The sequence below is a fragment of the Fringilla coelebs genome (genome assembly GCF_963513975.1).
Source record: "Fringilla coelebs genome assembly, chromosome: 16".
Lineage (NCBI taxonomy): Eukaryota > Metazoa > Chordata > Aves > Passeriformes > Fringillidae > Fringilla > Fringilla coelebs.
Genome location: NC_140042.1, coordinates 6,430,708 through 6,448,240, shown reverse-complemented (window position 1 = coordinate 6,448,240; position 17,533 = coordinate 6,430,708). Strand labels below are relative to the sequence as shown.

Here is a 17,533-nt window from a genome sequence, read left to right as displayed (position 1 = left end):
TTTGATACAGAGGCCTCTGTGTTTCTGTTTGAGATCAGTGGTTTCATTCTGTGTGTGTGATTCATAACCAATCTACACCATATACAAAGGGACCTCTATAAAATGATTGCTCCTGTGGGCACAGCTCACACAGCAGCTCATATCTTTGAATTTTTATAATATAAATTGATGCATCAGATAAAGTGAATGAATATGGAAGTTTTATCCATATTCAGAAGTTATCAAGTAAATAGGTACAATTTGTGAGCTCACACAATGCCATTAGATGGCTTCTCAATGAATGTAATTCCTTCCTGCTAAGATTTCTCTCATATTTCAAATTGCCCCCCTCCCCTGCTCAAGAATGGCAGCATCTGCAGCAGGAGAAGATTAATATTGCTAAATAAAATATTTAGGTGCTTTCAGATATCAATTAAAACAAGCTTTTAAAACAATCTAATATGTATATATCCCTCGTGAAGAAATGATAAATTAGTCAGTGACTGACAGAGGTACAAATGCAGCCTCGAATTTGCACTGCAGTAATTACTTTTTTTAAAATATCAGATAGTATGTGATTAAATACCCATGAGAAAATTAAATTTATGTGATGAATGGGTGTAGGATGAAGGTTAAGCTATTGTGAGAGCTGATACTGAGATGATTGTAGGAAAATATTACTTTAATTTATTTTGTTTCAAGAGATTTCACTCTATAAATTTGGACTGCCTTTTTTTCTCAAATAGTTATCTCATTTTGTTGATTAACAGTGAATACAACTGTTATCTGCCAAGTGGTAGCTTAGAGAATACTACACTGCCTTTATTGTACTACAGGTAATTAAATTCCATTAAAGTTTGTGGGCCTTTTCTTCAGGTGGTTGAAGTTTTAACAAAGTGTCTGCTGCCTTTAGTGGGTTCGAGACTGCTGCCATCTTCTGTTTGTTCCTTATTTATATTGTTTATATGTTTTCTAGGCAGCACAGCAAATAATTGAACTTCAGGAAGCAGCCCAAATAAACGCAGGACTGCAACCAACTAATCTGGGGAGGAACAACAGCTTACATGATATGAAGACTGTTGTCAAGACTTGGAGGAACAGGTTACCTATTGTGTCAGATGATTTATCCCACTGGAGCAGCATTTTCATGTGGAGACAGCATCATTACCAAGGTAAGTCTTGCCTGGTCCAGCATGCATTCATCATAGAATTTTCCAGACAACACATATTGTATTTGCAGGGATCCCCATGGCAGGCAGGAATGATGAATCTGACTCCATGTTCTCAGAATGCTATTTTATTATTTTATGATACTATATTATATTAAAGAATACTATACTGTACTGAAGAATACAGAAAGGATACTTACAGAATGTTAAAAAGATAATAAAGTTGTTTTCACTCTTTGGCCCTGGTTGGCCAAGGAGTGAAAACAACTCACACCAGAATCCAATGAAACAATCCCCTGTGGGTGAACAATCTCCAAACACATTCCATATATGAGCACAACACAGGAGAAGCAAATGATATAAGAATTGTTTTCCTTTTTCTGAGGATTCTCAGCTTCCCAGGAGAAAAGTCCTGGGCGAGGGGATTTTTCAGAGAATGTGAATGCCACAAACACATAAGTTCTTGGTGGCTTGATTTTGGTGAATTGTAGTTTTTATTCAATTTTCATTGAAATATTTGATTATCGTAAGTCATCCCCATCTTAAGTCATGCGTGTTGCTGTGAAAGGCCCTGCTGTCTGTGTAACACCATTTCCAATGGCAAACATTTCACCTTGCCTTCCCAGCCATTGTGACTGCATATGAGAACAGCTCCCAGCACGACCCCAGCTCCAACAACGCCATGCTGGGCGTGCACGCCTCCGCCTCGGCCATCATCCAGTACGGGAAGATCGCGCGCAAGCAGGGGCTGGTCAACGTGGCCCTGGACATCCTGAGCCGCATCCACACCATCCCCACCGTGCCCATCGTGGACTGCTTCCAGAAGATCCGGCAGCAGGTCAAGTGCTACCTGCAGCTGGCTGGAGTCATGGGCAAAAATGAGTGCATGCAGGTAGGGCAGCAGCTTTGTTCCTGAAGCTGTTGTTGGGACTCGTTGGGTCCTGTAATCCCACGAGCCATCAGATGCTGCCTGTATCCAGAGCAGGGGCTGAGTTGCCTTGGCCATGTTATACCCTGCAGGGAATGTTGTTTTGAGTCATGCTGGCAGTCCAAAGCAGTTAATGTCCTCTGTGAACTGGATACTGTGAATATATTAAAAATTAGCTGACCCAGAAGTAAAGTGGGAGTGCATTTATTTAAATCTTACAAGATGGATAAATGGAAAGACGTTGAAAATGGCATTATTTGTAATGGGAAAAAACAACACCGAGTGTCTGACTCATGAGTGGTGGATGCTGTCAAGCTGAAGTAAAATTGTATGTGTTGAAAACGAAGAAACGTGATTTTTAGGCAAAACCCACTGGCACGTGGTTAACCAGCAAATGAACCTTGTAATATAGGTATAATTATAACATAACAAGGTGGGAAGATAAGCTGCTAAATGTTGTCTGTAGTATTTGGTTTGCATAGACCAGTGGAAACTTAAAATTGTCGGTCTGTATTTTTTAAAATGAAAATGAAATACTTAAAAGTCATGCCATTTAAATTTTGAGAGAATATTTTGGGTGTTGTTTTATAGCACTTGCATTTAACAAAGCCTTCCCTTTTAAAAGACTTTTCTCACTAAGACTTATTTAACAGGGTCTTGAAGTTATTGAATCAACCAATCTGAAGTACTTCACCAAGGAGATGACTGCAGAGTTTTATGCTTTAAAGGGAATGTTCTTGGCGCAGATTAACAAGTGAGTATGCTGGCTGCATAGGCCCTAGCACACATCTGAAAAAAATGCAGCTGAAGTATTCAACGCAGTATTTGAGCAAAAAAGCAATTCCATATCTTTATACCAGCCAAAAATTTCTCACTGCTGTGTAAGAAAGTAAAAGTATCTGTGAGAGTTCCTTTGCGGTTTGGAGATGTAATGATTGGTGCTATATTGAAGCCTTGTAGGACAGAAGTAGTAATGGTTTTGCTTTGCACTGACAGGCATTTTACTGTTCTGAGGAAAATCTTTCTTTAATTCAATAAATAAATATCTCATCAGTCAAATTTTGTTTGGTGATGCCAAAAAGAGCCCTTCAGATTTCAAGAGCACTTAGTGGGCATGGGATTTAATGACAATTTTGTTGTGTGTTACATATGGGTGGAATAATTCCTTTACCACTGCATTGTGGCCACTTATAGAATGAAATCCATCAGGTCTCAAGCTGTACACTGCAACCTCACATAGCAATTCAAGTCAGGAAATGATGAATATCTTCTTCTGTGGATACAAGAGAGAATTTTAAATAGGCAGAGTGCAATTACTTGGATGGAAAGTACAGTGGGCTTTTATATGGTCACTGGCTTAATTGTAGTTGAGATGTAAAGAGAAGGAAGTGTGCCTTCCCCATATTGTTAAATTTTTTAAAATTCTTGCAGAGAATTGTCTGTTTGTTCCTTCAGGATAAAATGGATAAAGGTTTCTGTTTAAAAACATGGTTCTGATGTACTTACAGTTTCTTAATCTTACCAAAAACCACACGAGCATTTTTTAGCACTACAGCTGAGGTCAGGAATTTAGGAAGGTTTCAGTTAGGACCAGTGGCAGTGTTCAACCTGAAAATGGGACTGCTGATTGATTACCTGTGTGTCAACAAAACTGAAGTTAAAGGTCACCTCGGCTCCTGCATCCTCTTGTGCTGCCCATTGGCTGGGCAAGGTGATAGAAACCATTTAAAAAAAATCACCTCAGGTGTCAAGAGTGATGGATTGTAGAGTGGGAGAAAGGAAAATGGACAGAGAAGTCCCTTTTTTATAAAGGAGCAGTAGTAATACAAAGTCATCCATCAGGCTTCTGCTGGGCTGGTTCTCTTCAAACCTTCATCCAGGGTGCAGGGAGCTTCTGAAAGCAAGGACATTAATGTAGCATAAAAACTAACACATGACAGACCAAGCTGTTTTCCTTTTTAGAGTTATGCCTCAGTAGCTGGTCATTTTAATTTAGTATTATAATCCCCCAAGCTAGTATTGTTATGTTAAAAATACATTACAAGTAATTTAAAAAAATGAGTCAAACAAGCATCATGTTACTTTGATATTGGTTATTTCAATGCTTATTCTGCAAGGGAGAAGTGCAGCTCTTTCTGTTAATAATGAGTCTTGAAAAACTTTAAATTTTTTCATTTTGATAATGCTTATGTGAGTTTTCTCATCCTCTATTTTTATGCCTAAGAAGTAACATAGATTCAAGGGCTGTATATATATTGGGATGAATCATGCCAAATTTTGGACTTGTGACACTTGAGGAAACATGGAGAAAACCTCAGAAGTAACAAACAAATAATTTTTTGGTTACCCAGAACTGTGTGTTTAGCATTCAAATTCCTTCACTTTTCCTGTTGAAAAAAAGAAACTTTTACAGCTGTGGGGATAAGGAACTGACTGTTTCCAGAAAATGTGGAGTGCAAAATTTTTTATTACTTCTCTGGAAAAGGAGTTAAGATGCATTCCTCTAAAAGATAACTTAAATAACATCTTCCCAATGTTGCTTTACTCTTTTTTGCCCAGTGGAGCAGCATGTTTAAATGATTTTACTTCACTCTCCTTGTATTATTATTTGCTCTTTTCTCCCAATTTCACTGCTTGGGTTTCCACTGCAGTGCACTGGGAGTTTTTTTTCTTTTTTTAAGGGAGTATGTGATATTTTTAACACTTAGGAAACTGTTTTCATTTTGAAGCATTTACCTTTATTGGTGCTGAACTGCAAGGAAAGCAATAATAAAACAGTTGTAAAGGACCTTATTAGAGAACTTAACAAAAGTATCACTGAGTGTTAAGAAACTAATTGCTTGCCCTATCAGAAATCTGATTTACACCAGCAAACAGTTACTAAATTATATAAAACTCATATTCTTACTTGTCACCACGCAGGTCTGAAGAAGCAAACAAAGCTTTTTCTGCAGCTGTGCAAATGCACGACGTGCTGGTGAAAGCCTGGGCCATGTGGGGGGATTACCTGGAGAACATCTTTGTGAAGGAGAGGCAGCTCCACCTGGGGGTGTCTGCCATCACCTGCTACCTGCACGCCTGTCGACACCAGAACGAGAGCAAGTCCAGGAAATACCTAGCAAAGGTGAGGTCTGGGGGGTTAAAAGAACACCCAGAGCTTCACCCCCTTGGGAAGGGCTGGGATGATGTTCAAGTGCACAAGTTTTTGCAGTTAGAGGAAGGGTTACTGAGGGAAAGCTTTCATTTAGATGGAGGGGCTGTGTGTGGTTGCTCATAGCTCATTTTGGGGTTTTTGTGTCAGTGGGTTTCTGGGTTTTCCTTCAGATGTGGAACCTTTCTGTAGGAGGAAAAGGACAAATCACATCCAGCATTTCTACTCCATAGTGTGGTGAAGTACTTGTAAAAAGGCATCCTTTGGTGCTTTAAAAACTAACATAGTTTGAGGTCTGGCTATCATTACTATGGATAAAAAATATTGATGTTTACCTAAGTATTACATTTTATTCCAGATAAGCATTTTCTGTACAGCTTTACTCTGAAATTCAGCGAAATTTTGGCCAAAAAAAAGCTATTTGTATTGTATCTTTCTCAGTTTGGGGATATTTAATCTCTCTCATGAAGAAAATTAAAAAATTGTACTAGACCAGGGAAGACAATCTGTTCTGACCATAAAACAAACACAGAAAATATTGTCTGAGATTAAAGATGGCCTCAACAGCACTCTGAAGTTTATTATTCTCCCTGTCTGGTTACATAATAGTTAATGATTTTTAGTCAATGCTTAATATATTTACATTTAATTTAAACTGGAGGTGGACAGTTAAAATAATTAAGAATATCCAGAGAAATAATCAAGTTCTTGTATCAAGGTTCATTTATTGGAGTTGTATATTTTAGGTTTTATAAAATTGCCTTGATTTTTATCCACACCCCTAGCCAAAATCCCAAAGAATTTCTGGAATGCAGTCATGTTCATTTGCTCTTTTCTTATTTCATAGTAAGGAGTACAGTTACATTTATTTTTTACATCCTTTAAATATTATTTCTGAGGGAAAAATAGCATTGGCCAGGCACAATGAATGTAAGCTCTTGTCTCTGAGGCAGCTTTAACAAGGCTGCCTCAGAGACAGGACTCCACAGTCATATTAATAAAATATCTTTGCTTTTGTGCATCATAATGATTGATGTGTCTTAAATTTAAGCACACAGAGAGCCTCTTGAAATTCTCTCCTAGGTTCTCTGGCTGCTGAGTTTTGATGATGATAAGAACACCTTGGCAGATGCAGTGGACAAGTATTGTATTGGTGTCCCACCCATCCAGTGGCTGGCCTGGATCCCACAGCTGCTGACGTGCCTGGTTGGCTCAGAGGGCAAACTCCTCCTCAACCTCATCAGTCAGGTACAGGAGATAATCTCTAAATCCTTTTTGTCTGTAATCTTCATTTGTGAAATGACACATGAATATTTTTTAAAGCAAATTACAAAAATGCTAAGCTTTAAAAATTGTACTGTTTGCAGCTGTCGATGCGTTAAAAAATGGTAATTTCTGCCTTTAAGCTGGATATTTTAAATTTCTTAGTGAGTTTTACTTACTGAGATTAAATCCAGGGAAATTGTGTCCTTATTTGTGTAAGGCATTATAGCTCTCCCTCTGGAATTCTATTTAATGTATTTTTGTGAATGACACAGAACACATAAAATACATAGTTAAAAATGCTTGTAATGCTTTGTAGAAGTGTTTGCTCAGAAGTCATACACTAGTTGGAGCTTAGACTTGTAAATATCACAGATACTCCTGTTTGTCTTACCTTTAAACTTCAGGTACATAGAAAAAGTATGAAATCAAAAAAATACCATATTTTCTGTGTTACTGTTTAAAAACTCCACAATTCTCTTCAAATAACTTTTGAGTTACAGCATGAAGCATGTGTGTGTCAGGTTAGTGATCTGTCATAAATACCAGATTACTGAATGCTTTAATCCCATTGCTATATTTCCACCACTTACCATATCCATTTGGATGGAGAAAGGTTATATGATTTAGTAAAATTGTGGCTGAAGAAGCCTCAGATGATGTCTTAAGATCTGCTCTATTGCAGGTAGTAGACACATGGTTTCTTTCCTTTAATAGATACTGAGATTTACAGATTTAAATGGGATGCTGAATGTCAACATCTCTTTAGGGTTGTTTTTTTTAATGGAAGCCATAAAATCCTAGTTTTATTTTTGGGTGCAGTCAGTATCCCTTTACATTAAGTGCCACAATTAGGTGGAGTAAAGTTACTCTCTAATGGGCTTTCTTATCAAGTATCGTGGGGCTTGCTGGGAATTGTGGCCTAATTTAAAGACTAACTGCTGTCATTATGTCTGTTTTCTTCCATTATGCACATGAGTAAGATCTTTGAGCTGGCCCAGCTGGAGCTCTGACATTATGCTGCTTTCAGGTTTATTAGGCAATATGATCTGGAAACCCTAATTAGGTAATGTCTTAACAGTGTGTGCAGGGAGCTACCAATTCATCCTCTTTGGGTTCCTGTTACTGAAAGAATCTTTAATTTCCATAAGCTGTTATTTAACACAAAGAGCTGATTATTCCTGAATTGGACTCATTTACAAGAGAATCTGTCTGTGTTGATGTGGTCTGTAGTCAGTATTCCTTAACTGAGAAATGTGTATCTCCAAACAGGTGGGAAGAGTCTACCCCCAGGCTGTTTATTTCCCTATCAGGACCCTCTATTTGACCTTGAAGATAGAACAGCGAGAGCGCTACAAGAGCGGTGAGTTTGGTCCTCATGGGATTGTTTGGGCTCTTTGGAACTCAATTGTTAGGATGAGTTTCACTGGATATTACAGAGAAAACAGATTCTCTAGAAAACATACCAACTTAGCAAGGCTAAGGAAGAAAACTCTTGATTAACTCTGCTTGCATTGATTTGTTTCTGTGGAATTAAACCTGCAGATGGCTTGAGCTGTCTTGAATTTTCTTGTATGAGATACTCACCAAGAGGTATTCTATCTCTTTCATTCTCATATCACATTAATTATTGAGAATCACATGTTCTTTACTGGATGTTTTACTTGATAAATTTGTGGAGAAGTAGAAAATACTTGGTTTACAAATTCAGAATGTCACAGTTTTCTAAGATTCTCTTGACTGATTTTCATTGGCAGCATGAGCCATGCAACATTTAGGTTGTTTTCAAAGGAGTCACACTTGAAAAAATTGTATGTCCGTAATAACTTTTTATGGTGAATTTTCAAGTAAAATGAGCATCTCAATGCTCATAAAAGCAATGCTGGCTTTGAGAAATGTTTGGGAGATGGGGAAAGCATTCAGCAACTTGTACAACAACTCTTTCCCAAGAACAAATCACATCTGGAATAGTTATGTCAAATGATTCCACAGAATTTAGTTGTTCTTTTGTCCCATATAATTTCCTTGGAATCCTGAGAGAGCTACTTGAAGAACTCTCATTTCAGTTCTGTGTTCTTTATTACAAAGTACATTGTTTATTTAATTGCCCTTTCCATTTGGGAATTAGTTCACTAAACTTCTGTATAAAATTTGAGAGAGCACTAATTAAATAATGTTTTATTTTTGTTTGGGTACTCTATTGCAGAAGGAGATGCCCACATACCCTCATAATTCATTCTTTTCCAGCAATAGTAAAATATCTCCCTGTAGGTTCTGCCTAAAACCACTGCTGGGTGGGTGGGTTGTGTGAGTTAGTGGGGGTCATCTGATAAAGCAAAACTGCTTAATCACTGTCTGATGGAGTTGTCATGCTAGAGATGGTTTGTGCTAAAAGAACAGACTATGACAGTTTGTCCGTTGTTGGCATCAACACATTTATTCTTAAGTTATGTGTGAAAGGTCTCCCCAAAAGGGGAGGCAAAAAACTTCCCATAATTGAAATAGTTGATCCTATATGAAACAATGTCTGTTACTTCAAGAGTATAGGTTAGTGATGTAAAAGCTACACCTCCTATGTGTTTTTGAGGAGCGTTTATTTTGCTTTAATGTTGGGAAGTCTGTACCACTAAATAGCAGTTGGTGCAGTTTTCTCAAAAAAACCCCCAATTTTCTTTCTTAAAAAATTCTTTCTGAAACTCAGTAAGGAATACATAATTAATATTTAATGCAAATCTCAAGCCAATTCTTGGAACAATTTATTTTATTTCAAACAGACACATATCAAGTTCATGAAAGGTCATTCTTATTTCCTCTCTAATGTTCACTTTCCAGATTCAGGGCAACAGCAGCCAAGTTCAGTTGGAAATCAGTCCCACTCTGCCTCAGATCCTGGGCCCATCAGAGCCACTGCCCCAATGTGGAGATGCAGCAGGATCATGCACATGCAGAGGGAATTGCATCCAACCCTTCTGTCCTCTCTGGAAGGCATTGTGGATCAGATGGTCTGGTTCAGAGAGAATTGGCATGAAGAGGTATTTGGCTTCAATGCACTTTCAATGAATGTATGGATCACCTAAGGGAAAGTTAACTGCAAAATATTTACCCAGAATTAATTTTAAACATCAAAGTATAACTGTTTGTTTTGATTAGTAAACTGATGTTTGTAGAACTGACTGTTCTGATTGGAGTTTCAGGATCTTGGTTATTTCTGGAAGCAGTACAGGGGTTTTGCAGAGCTGTTAATGTGATGAATGCCTCTAGGATTTAAGCTGTTGCTCATACTAACTGAAAATGTATATTCTTACACTAAGTCTCAGAGATACCAGTTTCCTTCTTGATCTGGTGGTCTGTGACAGGTGGTGATTATTACCTGAAATTTGCATTGCAACTGAGAGCAGATGGACCTGCCACTCTGCTGTTCCTTGCCTCTCAGTGTTGGACTACTGTTCTGTCTGCCTAGCACAGTGTTTATTTGAAGGTTTCCTCACAACACCTTCTTTTCATATGTCTCAAAATATGAAATCTAAAAGTTACCTGCTGTTGAAAGAGCAAGTTGTCCTTTGTGAGGCAGCATTTCCCCTGCTCAGTTTGTTTGTTTGCAATGCTAATGAAATTCAGTGCTCTCATTCTGATTGACCCTCTGATGAAGTTTAAGAGTGGAGTTTTAGGCAGATGTTTCTGAGAGCATAAAACTGTATAAAAGGCAGTGGGAATGAATATTTGGTGTCAAATCAGAAGGCCTGATCTTCCTGACTATTTTGTTTTTTGTGTTTTTCATTCTTAGGTGCTCAGACAACTGCAGCAGGGCTTGGCAAAGTGCTACTCCGTTGCCTTTGAGAAAAGCGGAGCCGTTTCAGATGCCAAAATCACTCCTCATACACTGAATTTTGTCAAGAAGTTAGTCAGCACCTTTGGAGTAGGTCTTGAGAATGTCTCTAACGTGTCCACCATGTTTTCTAGTGCAGCCTCAGAGTCACTAGCTAGGAGAGCACAGGCAACAGCTCAAGACCCCGTGTTCCAGAAGTTAAAAGGCCAATTTACAACAGGTAAATGTTTAAATTTTTTTAAATGTTGCTTTTAATCTCCAGAAAATTTTCCCCCACAGTTCAGCTGTGAGGGCATTCTGGTTTTTTATTCCCATATCTTTCCTGAGAGAAAATTTAGAAGATGGCACTTTTCTGTCACTCAGCAAACCTGAAATAGTTTTGTTCTTGTCTTTTGTGCAGCAATAAATGAAATTCAAGTGGAAAACAGACATCAACCTAGAGAATAAATATATTGTTGTATTTCTGCTATTGAAAACTGTGGTTTGATTACATATGTATTTAAAGATAAATTAGATTACTTCAGTGTAATGTTTTTGCAATTTGAACAGAACTGCTGGCTGTATGTGAGGGACAATAATGATCTCTGTCTCTCTATGATGCCAGAATTTAATGAAATTTTCACCCCAGAACTCCAAACTGATGATTTTATATGAAGTCTTTCAAAACAGCCTACTTCTGATGAGTAACATTACTTGAGTGTTTTGGATAACTAGATTATAAAAATTCTATTACCCAAATTTACATCACTGGTAAATCGAATCAATAACTTTAATCAGATCTAATAAAAAAGATACTTAAGGGAAGTAGCTTTTTTGCTTCATTCATTTTCTCTTAACCAGTGGTTAGATATTTGAGTATCTGATCTTGATTTGAAATTCTAAGAAAAGCTTGTTGATAAGCTTGATTTGTTTGGTGAAATGTGTTAAGGCCATGCAGCTCATACATGACAAAGTGACACTGATTGGCATCTGTGTTTTGGGTTGCCAGAATTTTGAGTTTTGCATAAATTCCTTGGCTTTTCTTTAAACATAGATGAGAGTGTTTGACAAGTAGACTTGGGATGTCTTTTCAAGCATTTTGCTGATAATATTGTGAAAGTCAGGGAACTGATGGGAATCCTGTGAAAGTAACTGAGTTGTAGAAGTGACCCACATTTCTCATGCATGCCGTGCTTTGCACGATGCCCTTTCTGAGGCACAGCAGTTGCATGACAGCAGATAATGAAAGTCCTGAACCATATGATTAAATTTTTACTGGATGAAGTGTACTAGGGAGGGAAATGGAAGTAGAAACACTTTGTGTGTCTTTAATGGGAGCGTACAGGGGGGAAAAAAATAATTGGATAATGATTAATGGAGTCAAATTTCACCAGTCCAAGTGCTGGATTCTGTACCTAGAACAGAGGAATAATGGCAGGTACAGGTGTAAATGGGGAGAGGAGAGCAGCTCCTGGATCAGGGCTCTGGGGATGGTTGTTGTAGATCCCTTCTATCTGAAAATGCTCTACATTAAATACAAGTTTGGACTTGATTTTGATTTTTAATAATGATTTGTAGTCTTTCCATTGCAACGGTGGTATACCCACTTATTTATTTCTGTAAGTGTTGTTGTTATGCTTGGTTGGATTTGAGTTATTTTTGGTCTGTCACAGTAGCTCCTACTTCCTTTCCTGTAGCATCAGAAAGCTCTGGGATTTCCAAGGTGTAAATGAAAAGTAAATACAATGCCAGACTACAGTCTGCAATATCTGAAGTAATATTTCAAAACATTCCTAAAGAAACATTTAAGAACGTTTAATTACTATTCAGTTGCAACTTTAGTTAGAAAGTGGAGAGGATTCCCAGTATTTTTGATGCTGTTTTTCTTTTTGCACATCTTTGTGATATATAAATGGCTGTTAAGGTTTTCAGATGTTCTCTCTTAATTAAAGCATTATATGGAACAACATATAAACCAAAGTGTGACATAGGCCTGGTCATAAAAATCATGTAAAGTCATCAAATGCAAAGTGTTTCTTAGTAAATTTCAGTTTAGTAACAGTAATTACTTTCTTTTTTTTTGATGATTTAATGTTCTGCTTTTCATGTACGATGAAATATGAATATCTGCAGCATACACGTAATTATTTTGCTCAGTGCTGGATTAGATTTTATTTTAATCTATCACATTCTGTGTTTAAATTGACAAATTAAATGTGGGAAAACAGAAGAAATTAAACCAATCAGCATACTTAATAATTTCTGTAATCTAACTTGTTATTCAGAAAATGAAAATAAGTTTTTTATTGATTTTACAATAAGAGTAAAATATATGTAAATAACTGAATAGGATTGTAATTGCTGTACTGAAAATTGCAAGAGTTTTTTAACATTACAAGTATCCAATTGTAGAATGTGCCTGATATATCCTTCTGCCACACTACCATGTTCATTTTCATACAATGTTTGTTTTTCCCATTCTCAGTACCAGTTGCATTTGGATGATGGACAGATAATTACAGTGGTTGCCTTTCATTTCAAAAGTGTCCAAGCTAAGGAGCTGTCTTGGAGTAAACTTTCTGTCAATTATTCCCAGATTAATGTTGACACCTATGGTTTATAGACACTTTTAGCAGGGTTTGGTTGCATAATCATTTCTATCAACATCAGAGTTGTATTTTGATTCCTGTTTGGAGCCACTGGAGACTCTCACACTATTTCTTGTGTTCTGAATTCTTTGTCTGTAGCAGTCTGGACTGTTGGAGCTGTGATAGGTCATCTTTAGCTATCCTAATGTTATATTATAAAAACAAATTTTACTTTGAATTTTTTTTCTCGAACTTCAAATGCATAGTTCTGTGACCATCTGTTCTTTGTTCTTTCCTTTTCTGCTAAACCTTTTGACATCAAAGAAAAGAAAATGCTGAAAAATACTCCCTTTGAGAGCTCTCTCAGCAGTGAAAGCAGCAGAAAAGCTGCCTCAATTGTCCTTTTGTGGGCAGATGACAGTTTAGAGTTTGGATCAGCTTCTTTCTGCAACCCTCTCTCCTCTCAAGCTGAATATGAATGAAGAGCTCCAAAATACCCCCTTGAAGGGCATGGTAATTTCCTTGAGACTTTGTCCCCCAGCACAATGAATCTTTCACTGTTCTGGTGGCTCTGTAGTCAGGAGGAAGTTCTTGAAGCCCAAGTGTGGCTCTGAACTGTTAGGAGAGGGCAGGGGGAAGAGCTCTGTGCATTTGCAGCCTTTTTAAGGATGGTTTTTTTTTTCCCTTTTGCTCAAGAGTGAACATAATGTACTTTGGTAGCTCTTTCTTTGCTTCCATTGTAATTTTTAGGTAACAGGATGTTATCCAGGAAATCCAGATAAAGAGATGGATGATATTTGACCTTGGTGGCTGATACATGCAGTCTTGGTTTTCTGGAGCTGAGTGATAAACCAGAAGTTCTGCTCCATATTTCTGCTGTCCTCTCACTGAGATTTTTCATCTTTATTGCTTTTTTCCAAAAGTTCTTGTGAGATAGGAAACAAGTTTTGGGAAGTAAGCGTATATAAATGTTTGAATAATAACTTCAAAAGCAAGACAGCACTTCAGTTTTGGAGAATGCCTGGATCTTCTTCAGTGTCATGGGCATAAAAAATTGTCCTGTTCTGTGCACCTAAGCTTAACTCAGTCCTCAGGGATGTCTTACATGATGGGTGTCTTGGCTTTTTAGCTGGAGACCCTTGAGATGTGAACCTGTTGCCTTTGATCAGAACTATTTTCTTCCAATGTAGCAGAAGGATTTTTTAATATAGTTCTGGAGTCTTAGTTTGTCGGTATTCTTTGTTTTCTTAATGCTATGTTAATGTTGTGTAGGCCAAGGGGACTGGGGGGGACAGGAGGTTTGATGCTCTAGTTTTGCTACCTCGAGTATGTTTTTTGGTGTTGCTTCCTGAGGAGTGATGGTACAGCCTTCAATCAAAGTGTGTTAAGAGGCATCAGGATTTTTTTAGGACTGTCTCACTGGGGAGGAGATTGTGCTCCATTTCTCCTTCCATTGAGAGTGGCAAGAAACTTCAGCAGCCTTGAGAAGAGAGAGCAAACTGCTTCCACTGCAGTCTGTGCCATGGCCTTCTGTGACAATCCCTATTAAGGATGAGGGGGAAAACTTCCCATCCTTTTTAGAAACAGGTGGTGCAAATAGTGAGGAACTTCTGACCAGTGGGTGTTAGCTGGAGAAAGGTGTTTTCCAGTACTAAGTACTGAAGAAATGGATTTTTTTTTTTTTAAACAAAAATACTCTTTATATAGATTAAGATGTCTGCAAAGCAGAGAGACTTTGTACTCAAATAATGTTTGGTTTTGTATTTCCCTTTCTTCCAGTTGAAGTGATTTTTCTTCTCAGATGGGCTCTCTGTGACACCAGCAGAAAGACTAATTGAACTCGCTGTGTTTCCCATCTGCCACTGGGAAACAAAAGAACAACAAAAATCCTAAAATAGGCATTCAGCAAACTAGAGCTGCTCTTGTAGTGAACTGAGTGACTTTTTTTTGTAAGGAAAATATATTGATGTGTGTTTTTACCTCTTGGCTGATTCACATTAGCACAAAAACTAGTTGCAGTTTGAGGGTACTTTCCTGCACTTCAGAGATTCGGGAGATAAATGATGCAATAATTTTGTCACTTTGATGAAATGATTTACTCCCACTGCTCACTAGAGGGTAGGCTTGGGATTTTAATAAGAGTGTTTTACAGTGATATTGCAGTAGATGCACTGCCCACAGCAGGCAGAAAAAGAAAAGAGAATATTACATCCATAAATATGAAACTGTATTTTTCATTATAAACTTTTTTCTTACAGAAGTGGAAAGGATTTTGTATGAGCTGGTTTTTTTTCTCTTTTATGCTGGTAAACTTAGGTCTTTCACTGATAGGATATCAGTTTATTGTGGATACACAGTGAAATATGTTGGATTATATGTTTTCTAATATTTATTTAAGTAACAGAACAGCAAAAGGAAAGCAATCCTAAGGTGCATTGTTTTCTTTGGCATTAGGATCCTGGATTAAAGAAAAAAACTTAGGAGAGTGTATGTGTAGAATGACAGGAATGCTGCTGGTTAAATGAATATTTTAAGTTTTAGGAGTAAGCCTTTTGGACAGTCAGAGTTTTGAGTGGTTTAATTGTGGTTGAAAAAACTTTTATAATGCAGTAATTGCTGTGTGCACATACTTAATTCACTCTTGGCACACTTGCAGGCAGATGCTTGTAGCATATTTATGTGGTCAAATTTTCTGAGCAGTGCTCATGTGTATTTGGTTTTTGGTATTTTTGTCAACTTAGAAAAATACTGAGTATATATAACATATTGAAATAAAGGTTCTGCAAAAAAAATTAAACTAATTTTTAAGACTTAATTTTCCATTGTGTTGAATAATACTTAAGATTCCATTCTGCTCTAGCTGCAAATCTCAGAAATACTGAATTGTCATTCTGTTTTTTTTCCAATTGCTTTTTCACTTGAGACATGTTGAGCTTAAAATGGCATGTTCTAGGGAGTGGAGATGAGTTAAAAATTCAAGTCTGTTGGTTAGCTTTCATAGTTTGGGATGCCATAACTAATGAGGTTTACAGAGAGTAGTTTTTCTTCTTATCCAAGTGTGTTTAATTTTTCATTGTTGTGGCACTGAAGTGCTGAGCCATCATTTCATGTATGTGGTTTATTCATTTTCCCTCTTTTGGGAAATTCAAAGACATTTATTTATTTATTATTTGCTTTGTCTGAAGCTGTAGTGAGAGCAGTGTTGGGAAGATGGTGTTGGTGTGGCCCAGAAAGTGCTCAGTATTGCAGTGATTTCTGTCACAGAATTACTTGCATAATGTACTGAAGTCCTTATTGACCTTAAGAAAGTTCCTTCTTCACCTGCATGTGGATTAAAGCAGATATTCTCACACTGTGATACTGTTGACATTGCAGTGGAAAGAGCAGGCTGTTTGCATAATATTGTCATTTTTCTTGGGTTGCTGTGGCTGTTCTTCCTGTAGTGTCTTTCAGTTGTTGTCTAAGACAGGAAAGAATAAGAATTTTTTTGCAGCTGAGAAGAGAATAGTAATAATAACAATTTTCTTATTTGTCCTGCAGTTCTTCACAGATTCTATGTTGCATCCTCAACTGGGGCTCTTTCATTCATTTTTAGGAGTAAAAAGTCTCCACTGATTTTAAATAAATAAATAAATGACTTGTAATGAAACAGGTAGAAAATTATAGTGCTATAAAGTAAGCCTACTTTTTCACTAAGTGTTCTGATGTAGTAATTTAGGGTTTTACTGCTTTCTTTCTATGCAGTATGTCTGGTTGCAGTATGTAGAGAATTCGATACAGTAATAGTATTTAAATTTTTTACTATATGCTTTACAATGTTTGTGTGGCTCTAAAACAGGAAAATCTTAGGAAGTTTGTTATGTACTAAATACCAGAATATTTTAGAGTTGTACATAGAAAAGAGGTAGCAGATTGTGACAGGTCTAAGTTATTGTTCTATATAAGGCTAGGACTTTGCAAAAGAGTTTTCTGTAGAAAATAGAAATATTCAACAGAGCCTGTCTTTTAAAGGCAGTTCAGCTTAGGGGGGGTGTGTGTGTTTGGTTTGCACTTTTGAATTGGGTGATTTGTTTTTGTTTGCCTTTTTTTTTTTGTTTTGTTTTAGATTTTGACTTCAGTGTTCCAGGATCAATGAAACTCCACAACCTTATCTCCAAACTAAAGAAATGGATCAAAATTCTGGAGGCCAAAACTAAACAGCTTCCAAAGTTCTTCCTCATAGAGGAGAAGTGCCGCTTTCTAAGTAACTTCTCAGCTCAAACTGCGGAAGTAGAGATACCTGGAGAATTCCTTATGCCAAAGCCAACACATTACTACATCAAGATAGCAAGGTAACCTAAAAATTCCATTTGGTAGCCATAATTCTGGAAACAGAGAAGGAAATTAAAGCCCTCTCCATCCATCCATCCATCCATCCATCCATCCATCCATCCATCCATCCATCCATCCATCCATCCATCCATCCATCCACTCTGCAAAAGTAGATAGATATTTAATGGTAGATAAATATTTTATATATTTGTATTACATACATAGTCAAACTTTGGTGCAAGACCTTTTTAATTTATCCACCTTCAGAAATTTTACATTTGATCACTGAACACCGGCACTGTTCAGAGCATATTTGGTTTTCTTGTACCTTGCTGTGAG

At 37.2% G+C, this 17,533-nt stretch overlaps 1 protein-coding gene across 1 annotated transcript in view; it reads left to right on the top strand.

The window, feature by feature from the left end:
• The window catches only part of TRRAP (transformation/transcription domain associated protein), a 74,274-nt gene that overhangs the window by 50,291 nt on the left and 6,450 nt on the right, over window positions 1-17,533 (top strand). Inside the window, exons 58-66 of the mRNA XM_084216868.1 lie at window positions 956-1,151; window positions 1,775-2,040; window positions 2,730-2,830; window positions 4,999-5,200; window positions 6,311-6,475; window positions 7,763-7,853; window positions 9,323-9,522; window positions 10,275-10,536; window positions 16,989-17,214. Of these exons, the coding sequence (XP_084072994.1) occupies window positions 956-1,151; window positions 1,775-2,040; window positions 2,730-2,830; window positions 4,999-5,200; window positions 6,311-6,475; window positions 7,763-7,853; window positions 9,323-9,522; window positions 10,275-10,536; window positions 16,989-17,214 (1,709 nt within the window). The remainder of the gene's footprint in view (window positions 1-955; window positions 1,152-1,774; window positions 2,041-2,729; window positions 2,831-4,998; window positions 5,201-6,310; window positions 6,476-7,762; window positions 7,854-9,322; window positions 9,523-10,274; window positions 10,537-16,988; window positions 17,215-17,533) is intronic.